At 46.7% G+C, this 22,008-nt stretch overlaps 1 protein-coding gene across 2 annotated transcripts in view; it reads left to right on the forward strand.

Moving 5' to 3' along the window:
* The window catches only part of ZNF704 (zinc finger protein 704), a 185,963-nt gene extending 168,598 nt beyond the window's left edge, over window positions 1-17,365 (forward strand). The window contains exons 8-10 of one of the 2 annotated variants that reach the window (XR_014780071.1): window positions 4,532-4,632; window positions 5,724-6,596; window positions 8,181-17,365. Coding sequence is in view for 1 of the 2 variants with exons in the window: in XM_084786077.1 (XP_084642203.1) it covers window positions 4,532-4,632; window positions 5,724-5,835 (213 nt within the window). In the remaining variant the exon portion in view is untranslated. Of the gene's footprint in view, window positions 1-4,531; window positions 4,633-5,723 lie in introns of both variants that reach the window. The other variant, XM_084786077.1, reaches the window with a different exon arrangement.
* Window positions 17,366-22,008: the final 4,643 nt, after the last annotated feature.

Below are 22,008 nucleotides of genomic sequence, written 5' to 3' on the forward strand. Positions count from 1 at the left end.
AAATCTAGATAATACAGTGGAGAAAGAGCACATGTTCATCGCAGCCTGCTTCCTGATCATGGATACACTGTGCTGCTTCGGGTCCCCACTGCTGTGACGTCCCCATCATGGCGGACTGCCCCCTTGAACTGTGACCATAGTAAAACCTTTCCAGAGTGTCTCATTACAGCAACAGAAAAGGAGGCTCCGGTGCCTTCTTTGATCCTTTCCCTACTGCTGTGACCAAACACCCAAGGAAAGCAATTGAAGGAAGAACGGTTTTGTTTGGGTTCTTAGTCTGCCTTGGTGGGGAGGCTGGGGCAGTGTGTGTGTCAGGTGACTTGCCGTGTTGTGTCCCCAGCTCAAAGCAGAGAGATGAACACTGGTGTCCCCCTGCATCCATCTTTTCCCCCCAATCCAGGGCCCAGGCCACTTAGGGTAGGCCTTCCCTCCTCCCTGTACCCCCCTGGGCTGCCATCCCAGAATCACCCAGATGTGGGTCCTAAATTCTGTCAAGTTGACAGTGAAGATTGCCCACCATCACACCCAGAGTGAAAGCTCCAACTCCGATTCCTGCTACGGGCTGACAGGGTAGCACTTCCTCAGTTCCTGATCTTAACTTAGGAAGAATTTCCAAGCACACCGGCCATTCTGCTCGCCTGAAATAAAAGCAAGGACAGCATGAGACGTCTTTACCACTGAGCACCGTGCTCTGTCCGGTTCTCAGATCTGAATGGAAGGCCTCTCCTACTAGGCAGCCGGGTTCCTCTCTTTCTGCTTGTTAGTCTGACACCCAAGCCCACAGAGTTGTTCAGGTTGGACTTAAACTCCTACTACAGCCCAGGCAGGCCTTGAGTTTGCTTTCCTGCCTCGGGGTCCACCATGCCTAGCTCCTGCTGTGCTTTACCAGGGGCCTGGGGCTTGGAGACAGGGTTTCCCTGTGTAGCCCTGGCTGTCCTGGAACTCACTCTGTAACCAGGCTGGCCTCTGAGATCTGACCCAAATGCTGGGATTACAGGGTGCGCCACCACCGCCCGACTCTGCTGTGCTTCTTAAATTAAACCATCATAGAGGCATCATTCTGCTTTTTAACCAGCTGTCTGTTCTCCCGGTTCCTAAATGTCTCTGTAGGATGCCAGCCAGGATTCCTTATGCTGTTTGTTTCCTAACAATGAAATCTTAGAACTCTTCCATAGATACTATAGCTGTCTCTACCCTCAATCTCAACGCCCTCCGCCTCCTTCCTCTTCTTCTTCTTCTTTTTTTTTTTTTTTTAACAAAATGTTTCATTTCTGTGTTGGTCTCCAGGGATATTCTAACAGTGAGATTGCACAGAAAATAGATGCAATATCTGGGTTAACTGGAAATTCTACTTACTGGGACTTTCTCATTTATTCCGTGTGTGTGTGTGTGTGTGTGTGTGTGTGTGTGTGTGTGTGTGTACATACTCATTTGTGGGTACATATCCATGGACCTGAAGCTGACGTCAGTTGTTTTCCTTAGCCATTCTGAACCTTATGGTTTGAGGCAAGGCCTCTGAGCTAGAGCACACATTACTTAGCCAGCTGGTTGGTGGACTCCAGGGTCTGCCTGGCCCCCACCTGTGGCACCACTGTCCCAGGTGTCCCGCATGCCTCTGTGTCCCGTCTTCCATGCATTCGGGGTTCCACACTTAGGTCTTCATGATTGTGCAGCAGGCATTTTAACAACTGAGCTTTCTCCCAGACTTCACTTCCCATTCCCAGTTTCTCAGACTGGAGAATTTCCAGTCTCTCTTGTTTGGAATCCGCTTGGCCAAGGCTTAGATAAACACACAGCAGTCAAGCTTGCTGTTCCTATTTTAAGGGTGTGAGTATATTTTTAAAGCTTCGTTTGACTCTAGAAAGACAGGCATGTAGCACTGAGAATGTTCCTGTGCTTCTGAACCCCTGTCAGTGCTGCTGTCCTGCAGGTGGCCTGACTTTTCGCAAGCCTGTCCCACACAGCTGCAGGGTTAGCCTGTCCACTGACTCCATGCCACGCAGAATCTAGCCCAAACCCCGTGAGACAGGGAGCTAGGCAGAATCCAAGAATACGAACTTCCTCACTCTGACATGGTATGATGGCTCCAGGTAGCAACTCTCAAACTTTTAAATTAAAAGGAAGATTAAGGGTGGGTCTGTCTCAAAATTCCAAACAGAGTGGATTCTGTTTTATAAAAATCTTGTCTGTCTTTGTGCTCCCATACGAATGCCCAGGGGCTGTCATCCTGTGTTAAAGAACCTATTTCTCCCTCATTTTTGAGTTCTGGTGTTGAAGAGATGCCTTGGGACACCCCCCCAGGTCTGCAGACTTTGGTCGTTCACCTTGTGCGGATTTCTTGACTACTGGCTTTAATGAGTCCCATCCCGGAGCCCCCTTCCCAAAGTAGAGTCATGAAGACTCATATCTGCAGACGTTACAGCCCCTCTATGCAGGCTTCCCTAGCCGAAGGCTGGGGTGTAATCCAGAGGAGCAGGCCATACCTGATAACCGCTTTCCTTAACTTGGCCACTTCTACTCTGTTCTTCTGCACCAATGCCTCTCTCTGTTGTTCTGACTGAAAACTAAGAGCTCTTGGCCCCTTCGTGTGTCGTCCCAAGCCACTATGTCAAAGTTGCATAGATTGGGTAAGTGTAAGCAGCAGCAGTCTGCTTCCCGGAAGCTGCAAGCTCAACATCAAGATGTCTTCATCTGGTGAGGTCTCTTCTCCTAATCTGTAGACGTCCACCATGGGAGCCGTGTCTGCACCTGGCTTTTTCTTAGTACATGCAGTCAATGGTGAGACGGAAGGAACTGCAGGTGGAGATCAGAGAGAAGGAACACACGCATGCCAGCCCGCTGCTGTCTCTTCTTGTTGAGAAGGCATATGCACGGGGGGGGGGGGGGGGGGGGTGGTCTTCTCTAGTAACACTAATCCTATTGGATCAGGGCCCTATCCTTATGACACCATCCAGCCTTCCATTGCTTGAAGGGCTTACTTTTCAATACAGCCAGGCTGAAGATTTAAAATTTCAACATAAAATTTTAGGAGAAGTGGGGAGGCCAGCCTTGATGGTGTATGATGCCTCTAGTCCCAGCAGTTGAGAGGTAAAGACAAAAAGATCAAGAGTTCGATGCCAACCTCAACCACATAGTAAATTTGAGGACAGCCTGAGCTACATGAGACCTTGTCTTTAAAAAACAAAAACAAAAACAAAAAACAAAACAACAAAAAAACCAAAGTGAGTAGAAAGAACATGCTTCATTTTGGGGGTGGTTATTATACTTTGGATATGAAGTGAAATGCTCCCATAGGGTCATGTGTTAGCACACTCAGCCCCAGCCTTGGGATGATGCTTAGAAGGTTGTGGAGCCTTTAGGAGGTGGGGCCTAGCTGGCGGAAGTGAACTGCCACAGGAGGATCTTAAAGTTCATATCTACTTCCAGCCTGACCTGCTTTGCAAACTGCAAGTCTGAGCTGTGCCCAGGCTCCCACCATGCCCTCCTCTCCCAGCGTGGCAGGCAGCGTTCCCTGAACTGTAAGCCAAGGTGAACATCCTGCGGGTTATGTTATGTCTGTCACGTGCCCTGTCCCAACTACAAGAAAAGTAACTAGTGAAAACACTCAGGTTCATTTTTTTTTTATTGCCTAGAAACTGGGTTTAAAATGCTACTGAAAGATTATTCCAGTCAAAAGTGTTTTTCTAGTCCCTATGAGAGAAAGATCACAAAGAAATTTCTCTAAGCATATTCAGACGGGCATCATGAATCCATATTACTGCTCTCCTGGGAGGAGGCACAGGTCAGACAGCTGGCTGATCCATGACCTCTGACCTCAAGCCAAGCATATGACCTTTCTCAGACAGCCTCCTCCATTCCAAAACTGTAGAGCTGTGCTGCTCAGCACAGGGGCCAGCCTGCAGCTCACACTGAGGGATGCTAACTCATAAAAGTGGCGTGTAGTGTTATACTTAGTAAAATATGCTTCAAGGTAGACTTTTCAAAATGTTTGAGACACAAGATTAAAATGCAGAGAGCAGGGCTGGCAAGCTGGCTCACGGGTAAGCAGCTTGCTGCCTAAGCATGACAGGCTTGTGTCCTACCCCTCAACCCACACTGAGGTGGCACCGGACAGCAGGCTGTTGTTACAACAGACCTGGCCACGTTCAACTTGGGGCTGGAAAAGCCACTGTGTGCTCATCACTTCGTGGGCTTTTCTGTGTGAGCTTGGAAGATAATGAGAGGAGCGCTGCCAGCAGGAGTATGCTCACTCCCCTACTCTCTGCGGTCTGAGGGGAGGTAAAGGACAGTCACATTAATCAGCAGACTATCACATACCAGCTGCAAGCTCTTTGTAGTTTCAGCCCCGGAGTTCCTAACCTTGCCAGTTTAGCCTTAACATTCGCTTAACCTTAACCATAACAGCATGCAGTTGAGAACAAGCCTTTCTTCTTCATGTTTTATGCTCAAGGACCATTGCCCACACCACAGAGGCCAGATAAATGGGAGGGGGTTGGACTGCTCCATCAACCTGATTTTCCTTGTTTCGCAGGTGTCGCCAACACATCATCATCACCCAGTGGGCTCAGGAGAGCAGAGACAGCACGCCCACACAGCCCTGTCCTCTCCACCCAGAGGGACAGTCAGCCTGAGGTATGATTGCTTGAAGCTACATGCCTCACCTCAGAGGAATTCCCAGGGGGAAAAATAGCAAAAAGAACCAAAATACAACGTTTCGTAAGATTCCTCCCCATCCGTGCAGCGCACTTTCCTTCATCCCCATGGTTTCCTATCCAGTAACTGGTTAAGGGTACTTGTAGTTTTCAGGTTAAGTCATGGTGACCATGGTCCCCCATTAAACTCTGTGTGACATGAATGACAAGTTAGCTTTAGTCTAGATCCAGGTGAGTCTTCCAGGAGGCCTCCAAGCAGAATTCTGAACACTGGAAAGGAAAGGCACACTGAAAACTGTTCTCTGTTGGTCTGTGTTTTGTTTACTTTTGCTGTTGTTTATTTGTTCTGCATGAGGTGGGGTATTGGGGGGGCACATAAAACACAGGTACACCTATGAGTGTACATGCATGCCGTGGTGCACGTGTGGAGATTTGAAGACAATTTGGGTGTTTGTCTTTGCTTTCAGTCTTACCTAGACAGGGTCTCTCGCTCGCCCACTCTATATACCACGCTAGCTGGCTCAGGAGCTTGCAGGGATCTCCCTGTCTGCACCCCCCACCTTGCTGTGTGAGCACCTGGATTACAGCCGACCACAGGCGCGCGCTGCCGTGGCCAGCTCTGGATAGGTTCCAGGGGCCCAGACTCACTCCTCATGCTTGAACAGCAAATGTTTCCCCAGATCCACCCCATCTCTTGTGTTTTTTGTTGTTGTTTTGTTTTTTGGTTTTTCAAGACAGGGTTTCTCTGTGTAGCCTTGGCTGTCCTGGCACTTACTCTGGAGACCAGGCTGGCCTCGAACTCAGAGATCCGCCCACCTCTGCCTCCAGAGTGCTGGGGTTAAAGGTGTGCACCACCACAGCCCGGGGTTTGCTTCCACTTACAAAAAGTGGCCAAATAAGATTTCTACGAATGAAACTTAGAAGCAGCTAAGTGCAGTAGGCAGGGAGTGCCCAGCCCTCCTGAGCACCTACTCCCTTCTGGGTCGGGTGTTTGTTCCTCACCTGAGCTCTTTCCCCAGATGGCCCATCCAGTTCCTGTCCCTGAACACATCTCTGCTGTCTGTCTTACAGGAAGCCCAGAGGAGAAGGCAAAAAGTGCCGCAAGGTTTATGGGATGGAAAACAGGGACATGTGGTGCACTGCCTGCCGCTGGAAGAAGGCCTGCCAGCGGTTCATCGACTGAGCCAGGAGTCAGGCTCACCCTAGTCATTCCTGCCTCGACTTCCAAAGGAAGCCACTCAAGGCCCAGGGAAAACCCTTCCTGGAATTCCAGGAATATAATTCCTTGGTGGAATTAAAGCAAAAAACAAACAAAAAAAGGCAAAAAATAATAATAATAATTATCGCCTGCACTACTCTGAGAACCTGGGTGAGAGCAGCAAGAAGGACTTTTTCCTTCAAAAGAAAAGCCAGCTTTGTTTGCTGGTCTTGTCGCAGCATCGCCAGCCAGGCCCACTTCACCTAGGGAGAAGCCAGATTTTGATAAGCTTTCTGAACTGGGTATTTTCGAGGGTTTTTTTGACACTTAGACAATACGCCCATAAGCTACACAATGCAAGGTAGCATTTGTACAAAGAATAGTACCTACCTTGTGAATAGGCATTTATTTCCCTGTTTTCCCTCTGACTCCTTGGAGCAGTCTGGATCATGATGTATTTCAGGAAAGAGCTGCAGTCGGGTGGGTATCTTTTCTGTGTCTGTTTTGCTTTTCAAGGACTCCAAGTGGAACCATTGTAAAGATGTTAGCTTGGAGGCCCGGGGTAGCATAAGGCCAAAAGTGACTGGCCGTGGGAGTCACCGGCAGACTTCAGCCGTAAGCTGAGGTCAGGACACCCAGAGACACTTCACAGAGCACGCAGGAGTCGTCCTTGGATCCCAAGCGGTGACAGCACTACATCTCTGCCCGCCACAGCTCCGATGCGAGCCGGCACCAGTAGCGACCTGGTAAGCCTCCATGCTTCTTTCAGGGATATCACACGAACTGCAACTTGGAGAGTGTGCCCTGCTTTGTCTCGTCAAGACTGTAGCCAGGACTGTGGGTTTTCACCCTGCTCTCCAACTCCACCTAGATAGAAAACTCCAGACTGGCCCACCAGCTTTGCTAGGAGCAGGGCACAGCTGCCATGCCCCTCTCTGTGCAGAAAAACCCAGTAGGGCAGCCAACCAACTTCCATTCTGCGTGCACTTTTTATAGAGTTCTTGCTTTATGTGTCTAGGAGGTGAGTTGGTGGGCAAGTGACTTATATGGATATTTTTTTTCCTTATAAAAAAGTTGGAACAATGTATTAAGACTTGCTCAGAAACTAACTTACAGGGTGCCCAAAGGAAAACGCATCTTGGTATAGGACTCTCGCCGTTCAGTAGAGCCGGGGATCACACTGGCTTCCAGCTGCAGGAACATCTGCACTGGTGGCCTTGGGAGTCTGAGGGGCGAAGCTTGAAGAGCAGCCAGCAAGCCCTGTCTGTATGTGAGCCGAGCTGAGTGTCCTGTACCTGTGCAAAGTAAGAGCACCTTACAGGTGGCACTGGGGTGGGGAACACGGTGTCAGCCAATCAAATGTTACGTGAGATTGCACAGAGGAAAGCTTAGTACGTTTATAGACTGTACACGGTGCTTTTCTACAGAGTGGAAAAGAGTCATGCAGTAGTCAGAGGCGCCTCTTTTTTATGTAAGAGGTACATATAGAGAGAGATTCTACAGTGGAACACCCTTAATTGGTGCGTTCATATATTTTGACAATTTTATTTTTTAAATTCATATGGCTTTTTCCAGAGGATTATTTCTTGATAAAAGAGCCTGATCTTTCCCTTCAGATATTTAAGAGAGAAAACAAAACACTTATTTCAAGAGAAAGCTTTATCTGATTTCCTATAGGTTGATAATTAGCATCAGCCGCTCCAGCTGTTCCAGCTGTTTTGACCTGCAACCAGGAAGCAGCATTTTGCTTTTAAAATGCAGAGCTGGAAAAAAAAAATGCAGAGCTCAGTTCTTTCCCCTAGGCCTGTCCTCTGTCCTGTCTCCTGGAGCCTCGCTGCTGCGAGATGATGGTCTAGCTGGTCCAAGAGGCCCTGAGCAGCATGTAGATTGTCACGGTCCACTGTTTGACCAAGTGGTCCAACATGTGCTTACAGTAGATGGACCTAAGGCTAAACGTTTTCCTCCTCAGCAAAGCTCCCAGATTTTTTTTTAAAAAATCACAGATGAAGACTTGAATCAAAATATTAAAGTGATGTAAGGTTGACTCCGTCTTCTCTTGAAGAACTTCAGATTGGAGGAATGCTCTCTGCATGAGAGAGGTCCTTAAGCAGGGCACTGTGGCTGATGCCCACAGACCACAGGTAGTTAGTGCTGAGGCTGCTCAGCTGTGCGCAGTGTCAGCCGAATCAAGACACCAAATACCCAGCCTGGACCCTTTGTTCTCTCTAAAGCCTTCAACATACCAGCTCTTCTGCATCTCCAGCCCTACCTGGGGGCCTGAGTCTGCAGGCCAGCCCTAGGCACTGAATCTTTTCTCATCTGGCTTCCAGGTACAGACAAACCCTGAGTACAGCTCTGGACAGTGTGCCCATCCCCTGTGCAGAACGGTGTATTTGCAGGGGACCAGGAAGCTCCGAATTGCAGCGTACAGTTGCTGGTTGTTGAGTTACCTTTTTTTATGAGTTACATTTTTTTTTTAAATAGTTGTTTTGTTATTTGGGGACCCAAACAAAGTGCCAAATAAAGCCTGACTTTTCATTTGATGCCATCTCCATGAAACTAGATTCTTTTTGTGTCCACGTTTTGTGGAGAAACAGAGATGGAAAGGGTGGTCACCATCTCAGGCGAGCTGGCTGCTAGGCTGAAGCGCTGCGCATCCCCAGGGCTCACAGCCCTGTCTGCAAAAAGAGTGACGATGCAGTGGATTCCTGTCCAGTGGAAATGTCTGACTCGTTTTCTTCCGTGATGCCCATTTCTCCAAAAAGGTTTCTCGTATCTCCCAGAGAAGGTACTTAAGAGTGACTGACAGGACATTCTCCAGCCAACTAGAAAGCAATGTGAGCAACAGGCAAGAGTTTCCAGCCTTAGCCTGCCCAGAGTATGGACACTTAGTTTGGGAAAGTCAGTGAGACAACGTGGAGAAAACCCCCAGGTACAAGCATGTCAAGGAGGCAAAGCAGAAGACCTGCACATGCCTGCCTGCTGCTGATGGGCCACTCAGCCGAGGACCCTCCATGGCTGCTGCAGATGTCTGAAACAACATGGGAGCCACCTTGTCCCCGGTCCATCCAACAGGCTCACCCTTCTGCCGCCTTAATGTCTGGAAAGTTTCTCCATGGATTGGTAAAAGCCAGCACCAGGAAGAAAGCAATGAGTTGTCAAACCAGAGTGGGCTTGGGGTGCCTGACAACCGAGGCTCCCTTATGAGGCAGTCCCTGCCACCTGTAACCAAGCTGCAAAAGAACGTCATCCGTAGGAGACAGCACTGGCAATATAACCCTTGGGCTCTCCAAGAAATCTCTTCAGAGATGATCACGTGTGTGTAGCTCCCTGTTGCAATTCAAGAAGACTTGAGTTGGGGGTCAACCATCTCTGCTACCCTCACACGTCATACTTTTGCCAGAAGCCCTGGGCTTTGAGTGAGCAGGCCACGTGAGAGTCCACCTGATCTCTCAGTACAACTGCGCACTCAAGACAAAGGTGGCATTCACTGGAGAAGGTCCTGAGAAAAGACAGGAGAACTGTACATACAAGAGAATACATTGAGTATAGTTCCAGAATCCTGTAAATACTACCCATTATTTCCTCAGGGAAACAGGGAGGACGTGCGAAGGCAGACCTGGAGAGCCCCAAGGCTGGGAAAGGTTTTTAACTTGTCTCGAGTCTTCTTGTCAGAACAAGTCTTTTTCTTGTAAACTCAGTATCACTTCAAGACAAATCCATGTCCACTGCACAGGCAACTTCTGTGAGGCACGGCAGGCACACCCCACGCATAACTGTCCCTTTGTAGTTGGCCTAAAGCTGACTGATGTTTGAGCCACAGGTGCAGAGCCTGCTGGGCATCCCTAGACATGGCGAGGCTTCCTCTGAATGTAATTGTGAACAAGAGGCCTTGTTGTCCCTTGTTGTAATCTCCCAGCTTGGGCAACTGTTGATTAGCTATATACAGCAGTCTCTAAGTGAAAGAAAGCTGCACACAACGTATAGCTTGCTTTAGTGGCCGGTTAAGAAGCACACTACCATGGACTCTAATGGACAAGGTGCTCCTTTTTTTTTCTCACATCCTGTACAATTTCCACCACCCACATCAGCTGTAGCATTGACCTGTGTGAATACATACAGATGAGTGGAACCGGTGGGGCCCGTCAATCTTACAGATACGTTTGGGAGTGTGGGTCATTTCGAAGGCCGCGTTAGGCACAGGATCCAACTAGAAACTTGATTTCTCTGTAAGAAAGAACCCTACCAGCAGCACACAGGCTCCCCTGGTCCTCCCACCTGCAGAGATTGTTCCAGGCTGCAGCCATTTCATCCTGTCTTTTCTGCATCGTCAGTAGCCAAATGGGGAGTTAGTAAATAAAAACGAGGTTGGCGCCTTGAGGTACCAGTGGTCCTGAGTAACTGCACGCCCGCAGAGTTTCTGGTGGCTGACTTCGGGAAGGCCCGTCTGCAGTGATACACATGCTTTAAAGAGTGCACCTATCACGGGACCAGGAGTCCCAACGAGAATTGTATCTCCTGTCCTGTTTTGTAAATAGCTCCTTTCCCCCCCCCCCCCCCCCCCGAAGACAATCTCCTGTTTTATAACTTTCATTGTGTGGGTCTGAGAATCACAATGGTGATGTGTTATGGTAAATGTAATCTTAAGTACAATAATAATTACAACTTACATTTCCAAACGAAAGAAATATACTGCTTAGGCTTCTGCAAGAGACGTGACACTTTTATAATAAACGTTAGTACTTAACTTCTCAAGTTTAGCAGAACTGGAAATATTTTACAAGGTCCTGTGTTTTATAATCACAGAGAACATGAACACTTTGTGAGAAATGACCTTGGTTTTATATACACTGTAGCTTATTTTTTAAAATGCAGTATTTTAACTGGCAGGAAGTGTACACAGTTCCTGTTCATCAATCCAAGGGCTATGCCTCTTTTAAGCAAGTGTTTTGATGCATATCTTTTCAACTAACCCTCTGAGCAAGGGTAGAAATGCAGATCACATGGAAAGGTTATTTGCAAGAGAATCAATGCAGCAGCAACTACCCCTTACCATGACCACTTTGCAGAGCATCTTGGAGGGGGAGGGGGATGGAAATCACGTGAAGATTCACCTTCTATATTATAAGCCTAAGAAAAGATGCTATACATAGGCTTCTAGGCCATGGAAGAAATGTTCCTTTGGTGTGAAATGAATTCCCTTACGAGTTTTCCGCCTATCAGGACCACATGCTAAATTTACTAAGCAAACATCATTTGTTGAAAATGTCTAAAATCAGAGTATGTACACGAAAAGAACTCTTAAACAGACAGCAATGTTTCTGGTTTTGCTCTCACCACCAACTGAATAATTTTCCTCATCAGAACAACTGCTTTGTTTGACTTTTGTTTGTTTTTCACTGTGAAAAACTCAAAGGCACCCAAGGATGTGAGCAACAACAACAACAACAAAAAGACTGTATTCCCATGGGACATAAAAAAGGAGGGGAGCTACACAAATAGTTGTGAGCTTTGCCAAGACTATTTTAAGTTGTCCTACGTCCTCAAGCCCACTCACTGTTAAAGAAAGCATCTTTTCTTCCCAAGAGTTTACTGACTCAGAAAGCTAGCCCAGAGTAGCCAAGTGTGCAGATTCTATCAAAACAGAGGCTGAGGTGGGACAGATGTGTACTTACTGGGTAATTCTGGACATGTGCTCAGAAGGCCACCTCAGCTTTGGTTCCGTGTAAGGTTTAGAATCTCTTCAGTGAGAACTATAAAGGCATTGTGTGAGGGAACCCCTTGCTTGGCGTCTGAATGGGGTGGCCTGCAGCCAGCCCTCCATGCTGCCCCCTTGGGATAGCAGCACTGAGGGCATGAGTGCTCAACAAGTGCTCACTGCTGCACGGTATTGCACGCATCTTACTCCCTGTCAGCACAAGCCTGAGTACAGAAGCCGTACATTGAGGTGATTGGTAGATCAGGACCAACAGTGAGAAGGCACTGGCCATGGCAAAGGAAGACACACACTCAGAACCCACAGGCATCAGGCCAGGTTGCTAGGTCCAACCTCAAGGCATGGCACCACCTGACAATTAAGTGTTGTCCACCACCAACATACATTCTTGGCCAGTAGTAGAGACCAAAGAAAGGCTGTGTGGAGGCAGAGGCATCCTGTGGCCACTGGTTTGAGCTGTGGGAGTCAGTTCCACATTCCTTGGCTAACAGGCCCAGTTCCTCCATGAGCACCACAGATGCACGTGTTGGCACAATCTGAACAGTAGATATTTCAAAAGAGGAAAGAAGCTATTTCTCCCTGGAGCTTAGTCTCACGGAAGACAAAAATAGAAATGTCTTATCTTTAGATTAGCTTTGCCCCTGGTCAGAACGTACTGAGTTGTTACCCAGCTCCGACCAGAGCTGCTTCCTGGCACGCCCAGGCATTACCCCAAAGTAATGAATAGCTGCAACCCTGATTCTTTCTGTGTCTGCTACCGGGACCACTGTGATGAAGGGCTGGTAAAGAAAAAAAGAAAGGGAAGGAAGGAAAAGAAAACAAGCGAGCGAGTAGTCTTGTGCCTTTGTGGAGGCAACCAGGAGCCCTGAAGCTTTAAGGGGGCACACCGTACCTCCTGTGCCCCTGCCCTCTGCCCTCAAATGCTCCCTAGGTCACCCCTCTCCTTGTTACATCTCTGGTCTGGCAAGGACCCTGCCTCAGAACCAATAGGCACTTGGGTGTTTCGGGTGTCCAACTACATTATTTTAAACTATCATATTGAAGTCCTGATGTTACAAGGACAATTCTGTACGTGTGAAGATGTGTCTCATTCAGACAGTATTTTCTTTGGTCTTCATAAGAACCTAGTGTAGAAAACAAGGACTAAGGCCACTCTCACATCGCAGCCAGCGCAGGGTAGTCTTGAGCCCGTGAGTCAGCACTGCCATTACCTGCAGAGACGGAGGAAAAGGCTGTCTTGGCCGTCTTCCACTGTCACTCAAGAGCCACGGATTCCCAGGGCCCCCCATGTTCTCAGTCAAGAAATAAAGAACAAACTCATTCATGTTACTAAATGCAAATTTAATCATCCCCAAATATGTCCCCATGTTACTGTAACTGCCATACTTGCTCCTCAAGGTCCAGCCAGCAAAATGGCAAAGTATAGGAACGTATTGGCTAAAGCAATATTCTAAATAAAAATGTTGCCTTCTTGGGGAAAAAATATTTTGCTTCTGGCCTCTAGCTTTCCAAGCTAAATTTCAAATCGATGCCAGAAAACATAAAAACCAGCTCAAAGTTACAGTTTGTAGACCCAAATGAAAAGACCTGTAACCACGTCAGAAGTGCCTAGAAGAACGGTTATGTCATGCTTAAATTTGGCTGCAACTTAATGCTGGCAGAGTTTGAGGTTGCTTCCATTGGGAGTGATTAAAAGGCTGTCCAATGTATGAATAAACTTCATCCGAGGCTTTCAGGGGGCCAGGGTGATCATCCTGAGCTCCAGGTGAATCACTCTCGAGCAATCTTGTCATGGTACTGGAAGGAACCAAACAACAACAAACCCTATATTGGCCTGTTACCTAGTTCATTACTAGGGTTTTTGGGTGCAAGGAGGCGAATGGTTTTGCCCTTTTCAACTCTGTCGTATAGTTTGGTACTGGCCTTGACTGGCAGAACATAGAGCCTAGTGTTAGTGAACAAAAACAAAGCAAACAGCTAGATTTTGAAGTAAGGTTCGGGTTAGAATCAAATAGCAGTTGGTTCTTCTTTTAATGTTCTTTCTCAGCGGCCACTATCCATCCATAGCATTGTGAGCATCCAAAGATGCCACGACAGATCAACCTTGAGGCTGATGAACTATTTCACGTTTTCACTAGGACCAGTTTCTCCCCCAAAATGTTGATTCGTGAGATCAGCCAAAGTAGAATCTGGCAACCCCAGAGAAGGGCAAGAGGGTGATCACTAAAGGACACCTTTGGGGACACAGAGGTGTCGCCCCTGTTTTCCTTCTGCTCTGTCTCCATCCCTAACTAAAGAGGGAAAGCAACACTCTGGAGAAGACGTGAGAGTCTGAAGGGAGATCCCCATCCAATTGCCGCTTCTGTCATCGTGGCAGCAGCGTACTGACTGGTGGACACCTCCCTTCAGTCCTCTTCTCACCCCAGAGGCCAGGTTCATTTCCAGATCCAGGGGCGGGCCATTGTCCTTGCTGGCTTACTGAATGCTTTCTCTGAGGTCGCTGCCTCAGGCTCACCCTTCCCACAAGGGAACCTGTCTGAACAGATGTAGCGTACTGCTTGTGAGGGGTGGGTCTCCCTCAGCACCACACTCCGCACAGAGGACCAACTTGCTGAGAGGCAGCTGCTGCTCCTCCTGTGTGTCTGAGACCACTCCTTCCAGTCAGCTCGGAGCTGAGAGTAATCAGGACAGTGTGCTGGGGTCTGTTAGAACGCTCAGCCTTCTGCCCGAGGATTAGGGTGAGGATGGGATCGGCCTTCGTGTGTCATGAAGGAGTACAACTGTCCCTGTTTTGTGTCTCTGGAAGTTGAAAACTGCTTCAGTCTTCTCACCTTGTTGAACATTCATGCCTTGCCCTGGGAGGGCACCATTCCTTATTCTGGGTGCAGGCAACAAGACAGAGGAAAGAGGAGGCACACTGAGGGCTTATGGCTGCTCTTGGGTTTCAGTTACCCCTGGGGGGAATCCATCCCCAAATGGGGGAGGATGCCTAAGTTGACAAATTACAATCAGAGGGATTTCTTTTTCAGGCCCTTTCTCTGTATCATTATTGGAAGTCAGTGGCTGTGACATGACACCATCAACCCCTGTATGACGTCACAGCTCCAACTTCGAGTGTTGCAACTGGGGAAACTGAGCACTGGGAGAAAGCTTCAGATGAAATCTAGATGTTTCAGAAAGCACATGGTACCTCCTAAAGCATACTGTTTCCATGACTTCCATAACTAAAAATACGCTGGGTGTACAAGTAAGTCAGACCTGTGGATCATATATAGTATAAACATACCATTACTCCATATTTTCCTACAGTACGCCCTAAAATACCTATTTTTGTAATTAATGGTTAGAGGCTGTGGTCGGTCACTTAAACACTATGAATTAACTAGTATACCCTAGTATAGTTTCCAAAATATTTCATATCATAGTCCTATATGCATGGAAGAACTCAGGGTAAGAAAATACACGCTAGGTCCCAAAGGGTTCAAGACTATCAGCAAAAGCAAATGTCCGGTGGCCTGCAGCCACTGCTTGCAAATGAAAGGTCTGAGAGAGAGGGATATTAGCTGCAGATCCTCAGCTGCCCTTCATGGAGGGCGTAAGCATACTCGGCTGTTAAAAGGTAAGCCATCTTCTGAATTCTTTTCTACACAGAATCTAGAAATATTAAAAAAAAAGTTACCGAATATTTAAAATGGGGGTAGTTAGCGGAAACGCTGTCTGTAGGATGCTTTGCTCATAGTGTCTGGTAAAACAACAAAAACGAAACTGAAGGCCAGGAAGCGGTCCTCCGGGCTCTGGTGGCGTTGGGATGATAGTGTGAGCATGGGTAGGCACTGGCTGAGAGCAGCAGTCATATTTAGTGTATAGAGGTCTTTTGAGGTACAATCTTGCCATCATTTCAGGGGTAAGTACTTCCTTACAATGTCTTTAATAATGAATGAATGTACAAAATTATAAACTATGCATCTTCAAAGAGAAACGTGTATTTTGTATCAAATCCAAGTACTTTTTTTTTCATAGAGACTTAACACAGATACAGATTATTCAAAATAAATGAGAATGCAAATCCTCATAAGGGTGTGGGACGCCTTTGTTTTTCTCTCTGATGATTTCAAGACAACACATCCAGAATTTCAGTTGAAACTTCTGGGGAAGGGAAAAAAAAAAAGCTAGCCAGTACAGTGGATGAGGAGGGTAGGCCTTCTCCTGAGAAGGGATCACACACAAGCTGCCCAGCTCTTAGAGAGGGATGCTTCAGTAACACTGGATTAACAGGTAAATAAGGGTCGGGGATGTGGCTCAGAGGTAGAGCACTTTCCTGGCATGTGTGAGGGCTTGGGTTCAGTTCTCAGCACTGTAAAATCATAAGAAAAGCAGGCAGACAACAAAACCATAGGAAGTTAACATTTCAGCAGCTAAGCAGACCCAGGTTTGTTTGTTGTGGTTCAGTCTCAATCCAGCCAGGGGTGAGGAGTGCTCTTTAAAGGAGTTCACAAAGCAACAAAACAGAAAAATATTATCTGACGAGGCAAATAAGTAGGTTTTTCTTTTCAAAATTACATGGAGATGATCACTTATATTTTTGAAGAGTCTGTATAGAATATACCCACATTTCTTCAGCCCTTGCACTGATGGGCATTTTCACGAGAGCTTTCCAACTGATAATCGGTCTTTCCTCCTTGGTCATAGCTTATCCACTATTCCAGCATCCCTTCCCTCCGTCTGACGATGATGGGGAACGTTTCTCTGCTGATCTGGTTCTCTGTCTGTTAAGGAGCTTTCTAGGCTGTTTGTAAAATAACGGGAAAATACTTCTAACCCCGGTACTTATGGTCATGCAAGATGTGTTTGCTACCTAATTAGAGGTTAGTCGGGCAGGGGCAATGTGTCTTTTTATATGATTTTTAGCCAAACCCAGATGTTCCGATACTACATTTCTGAATACTTTTCTGACTGTAAATACTGCCTGCAGAGGTTCAGGTTGACAAACCTTTTCTGAGACTGTTCCTCAGCCATGCTCCTTGCCAACTTTTGGCACACTGTACATAGATTCGTCAAATGTTTCAATGATGTTGATGATGTTTTTCTAAATGCTGTTCTCTAACACATATTTTTGTTTTTTGTTTTTATTATTATTATTATTTCTGCCTCTGTTGTTCTGGACTTTGTGTGTTAGTTTTACAAAAAAAAAATTTTTTTTTCCTAAGATTTAACACCAGGAAAAAAAAATACTTTCAAATAAACTGGTGCTAATTGGAAAAGAAGAAAAATTTCAGCTTCAAGATGTACAAAAGAAAATGTTCACACCAGTTAAACTGCACTTTCCCAAGGGGATGGCTGCTGTCTACTTACAATGGGCATCAAGAGGACCAGCAAACGTTTACAGTATTGATGGCCCATTTATGTATAGTACAGCAAGGAGCCCCTGTCCCCCCCCTGAGAGGAGGATTTGCTGGGCAGTCCTCAAAGCATGCAGTAGACGGAAAGGTGTAGAGTAAGAACCCTTTAGAAATAGTCTTCTGGTCCTTGGACTTTCATGTTCTGTGATGCTTAGCTGTAACAATGAATATGGTGTTGCCAATCTAGTCTGACGTCATTGTCAACCTGTACTGACTCTGTGTATGGTTCTACCCTTGGCTTGCTCTGGCACACACCAAGCCAGAACACAGGTCTTTCAGAAAGACCATTCTGATTTCTATGGTGTCCACACACATGAACTTAGATGCACTTGTAACAGGTTAATTACCATGAAGTAAGTCTAACTTCCACTTAATAAAGGTTTTTGTGTATCTGCTTCTATTTGCCAGCCATTTATTTATGTAAATCTTAACATTTGTATCAAGGATTGTCAGTGTGTTGGATACTTGTTTAATACTATGGCAGAATGTTTGAACCAACTTGAGGGAGGATGGGTTTATTTTGGCTTGTGGCCTATGGGACTATAATCTATCATAGTGGGGAGGGGGCATGGAGACCACAGTTTCATGTCCATGACAACCACCTAGGTACATCTTAATAGGCCAAAAATCAGACTCTCCTAGAACCCACTGACCCAATCTCCCAAAACAGGGCCACCAGCTAAGGATTCCATGTTTAGGTGAGTGAGCCCCAGAAGCACGTCCAAACTCAATAGAAGGTTTGGAGTTTAACCTAGAGCTGTAAAAACTGCTTAAAAGCAGAGACTTATCCTCCCCACTAGCTGCTTGTCGTCAAGGCCATCCCCAGACTCACGCAGATGCACATGTCCCTGCTCAGCCCTGCTGCCCAGATCCATAGCTGCTCGCAGGTGCCTCTGACCCTGTGATACGAAAACCATGGCCAGTGTCCCTTCTGGGTCTAAGCCAGGTACACACGTACAGCGATGTAATGACCTCAGAGGTCAGTTTGTCCAGAGATGAGAGTTTTGCCTCTGGCTAGATGAACTATTGCACTACTTAATACTTGAGTTTTCAAGTGTTATGATGATCATAAAGTTGATAAGCCTGGCCTAAGCAGTATCTTCTGATCCAGTCAGCCTTGGCAAGTGGGGAATTTGGCTCCTAAGGGATGTTACAGTTGAGAGTGGTTCTTACACAACAGTTTCTGGACAATAGATAAAGTGCCCGTGCATTAGCCACAAAGGATTAAAAGGAGGGTTTCCTGAACACATGTCCAAGTGTGCATGCACAGACGGAAGCCAATGTGCTCTGCCATCCAGAGCCCTCTGAACACAGGATGACTTGCTTCAAATACCAGAATCTTCTCATTTCAACTTCCTACAATTCCTTCTGAAATAAAGATGTCCTGTCTGGTTAGGTAACAGATGCACCTTCGTACTGGCTTCTATTACATATGTCAGTACAATGAGCTATGTTGCCAGATTTCACGTCTACCCTATTGAGTGGAGGACTAGTGGGTCCTGCAGTTAGACACCTACTGCTTGCCTCCAGCCTAGTCAGTTTCCATTCATAGGACCTCCATGATTGCTTTGTCCTCAGGACATAGGACCTTAGGTATAGTGACTTTCCCTGAGGTATAGGAGATGGGATTGGCCTTGCTTCCTTCTTCCCATGTGCCAAGCAACAGGGCTGGGTGCTTTCTCACCAGAGCTCTATGGAACCACAGTGGGACCTCTTAGCCAGAACTTTGCTACTGTGGTTTCAGTTAGTGGAGTGCAATGAGCGTTGCCATGGCTTCCTCATGGTCCTTAAAATAATCATGAGGTCAGTAGTAGCTAGCACTGTATCGCAATGCCTGTGGCATTCACTTGTGTCTCATGTAAACACTGTGTCACTCCATACCGCAAGAAGGAGGTTGGTGCCATAAGATATTTTAAGAGGCATGACTGCAGAGAGAGCTCAGTGTTAAGAACACTTGCTGCTCTTCTAGGTAATCTCAATGTGGCTTCCAGCACCCAAGTGAGGCTATTGATAACAAGTCTAATAACTCCAGCCCCTGGGGATCTGACACCTTCTGGACTTCTGCACTCACTTTTGAAAGTGTGATATATCTAAATGCCAGCCTATCCTCTCTCCTGCGTGAATGACACAAATTTTCTCATGACCTCATTCCATTTACTTTGTGTGCTTTTAATAGCATAGACCTATGGTGCAACTTAATTCATTTAGAAGCATCTGGGTTTTTTCCTACTTATATTATTGAATTCTTGCTATGTGCAAGGTATTTATAACTAAAATCGGTGTGTGTGACTCTACATTTTGTCTTGTGTGTTGGGTAATTGTTAAACAGTAGATACAGTCATTTGATTTGGCAACTCTGAGAGTGTACATAATCTAAAGAAAGTTCAAAGTCTTGAGGCCTAAGTGGGGTCTGGGTATCACAGCAAATGTTCCTGCGGCTACATCTGTGCAGCATGTAGCTACAGTGTTAAAGAGGCAGGGGAGAGAGTGAGACTCTTATAATAAAAGCAAGCCCCTACTGCCTTGACCCCATCACCCAGCCTTCCTACTGCCGCTTTCAACCCCTTTTCTCTAGCACTCGGCATTACTTTTAATTTAATTCTAGGCAAGTGTTGCCTAGCTGACAGAAGATACCAGCCCCTGAGAAACCAACAGTATCAAGAACAGGGGCCACGTGGGGACAGGTAGAGTTGCCCTCTGTGAGAGCAGTGCCATCTGCTGCTCTCAGCAGCACAGATAGCTCTCCAGACATCAAGCCACTGACCTAATGGTGACCCCTTGAGTCTCCTGAGTCTGTTCCCCAAGGGATGCTATACCCTGGGAACCCTGAAAACAACCAACTGCTCACCAAGTGAAACCTGTACCCTAGCCCCAAACTCCAGATCGTATCCTTCGAGCAACCCATCGTTAGCAGTTCTGTCACCACCTCTTTACTGCCACCATGGAGCCTGTAGTGAGAGGCTGACTGTACTGTCATGCCATGATCATCACAGGAAAAGATGCCAAGTAGGATATTGCACTGTAACTCATTGCTATCCTTGTAGCAATGGCTAGAGATGTGGGGAGCCAACTGTACATACGGCTATGATAATAAGGAATAACCCCCCCTGAGGTAAGATTAAGCACACACAACTAGGAAGTTGGCTAGAAGGATGAAGAATGTCTTTGGAGGAACCAAAGTCAGACATTATCTCCAGGCCATAGGAACCAGGGGTAAGAAAGCTTGAGGAACAAACAGGCTTCCAGTGCTGTTTCCATCAACCTTATGGGGCTTCAGATCAGGACATGGTACCACCAAGAAACACCCTAAAGATCTCCTGTACTCCCAACGTCCTCCTTTACCTCCTTTGGAGGAGCAGTCCAATTTCCCCCCACCCCACCCCACCCCCGGTAATTGGGACCAATCACCTCCACTAGCACTGTAACCCCCTTCTTAGCCTGTTGACTCTAGGGCATCAGAAACGCAAGGAGGCAAGGGCAAAGTCTTAGGTTCCAGTTCAATGCAATGTCTGTTGTGTCTCTTGCCAGAGACACTTCCTGCTCGGAGTTAAGACATCTATACCAGCAGAGCACAAAGCCATAGGACAGGAAGCAAACATTTTTTCTAATGGGAGCCAGGATGGTGGCAAATCTTTTATCCCAGCACTTCTACGGCAGAGGCAGGCAGATCTCTTGAGTCTGAGGCCAGCCTGATCTACACAATGAGTTCCAGGACAGACAGACAGGGCTACAGAGAGGCTCTGTCTTTAAAAATAAAAATAAAGCTGCTGCTGCTGCTGCTGCTGCTGCTGCTGCTGCTGCTGCTGCTACTACTACTACTACTCTTGCTACTGCTACTGCTGCTAATAATAATAATATGATGATAATAATGATGATTAATGATGGTGATAGCCAAGAGGTCACCAGAGGTGCTAGTGAATGGTACCATTTTCATTTCCACCTCTTGATTCCTAACCCTGTGCACCCTGGCTACAGGAGAAACCATGATCTATATTGCTTCAGAGCACATACAGCCTCTACAGAGCTCTGCCCTATGTACAGGCTATTGCCACCTAGTTGGCATAGAAACTGCATCATGAAAAAGTCACTTCACTGTTCTGCCAGACCAGCTGCTTCAGGATGATTGGCAGCATGGTAAGACCGGTGACTCCCATGGATATGAGTTCACCACTGTACTTACTTGGCTGTGAAGTAAGTTTCTTGGTCAGAAGCAATGAGATGTAGACTGCCATAACAATATGTAAGACATGCAATCAGTCCATCCGTGGCAGTTCTGGAGAAGCGCTGTGTAGAGAAATTTTAACTCAAGACCATGGCTGCTCTGGCAAGAGATCTCATCCAAAGCACCTTCTAGGTCTGTGTGGAGACAGGCAAGCAGATCCATGTTCAAGGCCAGCCTGGTACAGAGCAAGTTTCAGGTAAAGAAAAAGGTTAGGTCCAGGTATGGTGGTACAGGCCTTTAATCCTAAACAATGAAGGTAAAGAATGTTTGTAGAAGGAAGCACCCACATTTGAAAGTGATATCTAATTGAGTGGCAGGTAAAGTGATGAGTCAGAAAGATTTGACAGATTAGGATACACCCAATTCTCAGGAGAAGAGAGAGGAAACCCAACTCTCAGGAGAAGAGAGAGGAAAGGGACGCTACTTAAGGAACAATGCAAAGAGAAAGAAGGCAGTTTTACCAGTAGAGTTTTACAGAAAGAGGTTGAATGCTAGGCACATGTGAAGGCAGAGAATCAGAAGGAGCCAGATTAGAGCAGATTGCTGGAGTGAGTTTGGGGCCAAGCAGAGCAATTCAGGACCCATGAGAGTAGCTAGGTTGAATAAGTCAGCTGGAAGAGGAGTTTGAGCCAGATCAGCTAACTTGAATCAGCCGGCCAGAGTTCAGTAAGAACAAGAAAGGGTGAGCTTATTAAGCAGTAAGTTTCAGAGGCTGAAGACATCCAATGCCTAGGTTAGATTGTACGGTAGCTAGAAGCTTCCAGGCCTAGGCTCAGGTTAAAAACAGAGGCAGCAAGCCTTCAAGACAACAATTACCTCAT

Source organism: Acomys minous (genome assembly GCF_964271855.1).
Source record: "Acomys minous genome assembly, chromosome: 1".
In the NCBI taxonomy this organism is placed as follows: Eukaryota; Metazoa; Chordata; class Mammalia; order Rodentia; family Muridae; genus Acomys; species Acomys minous.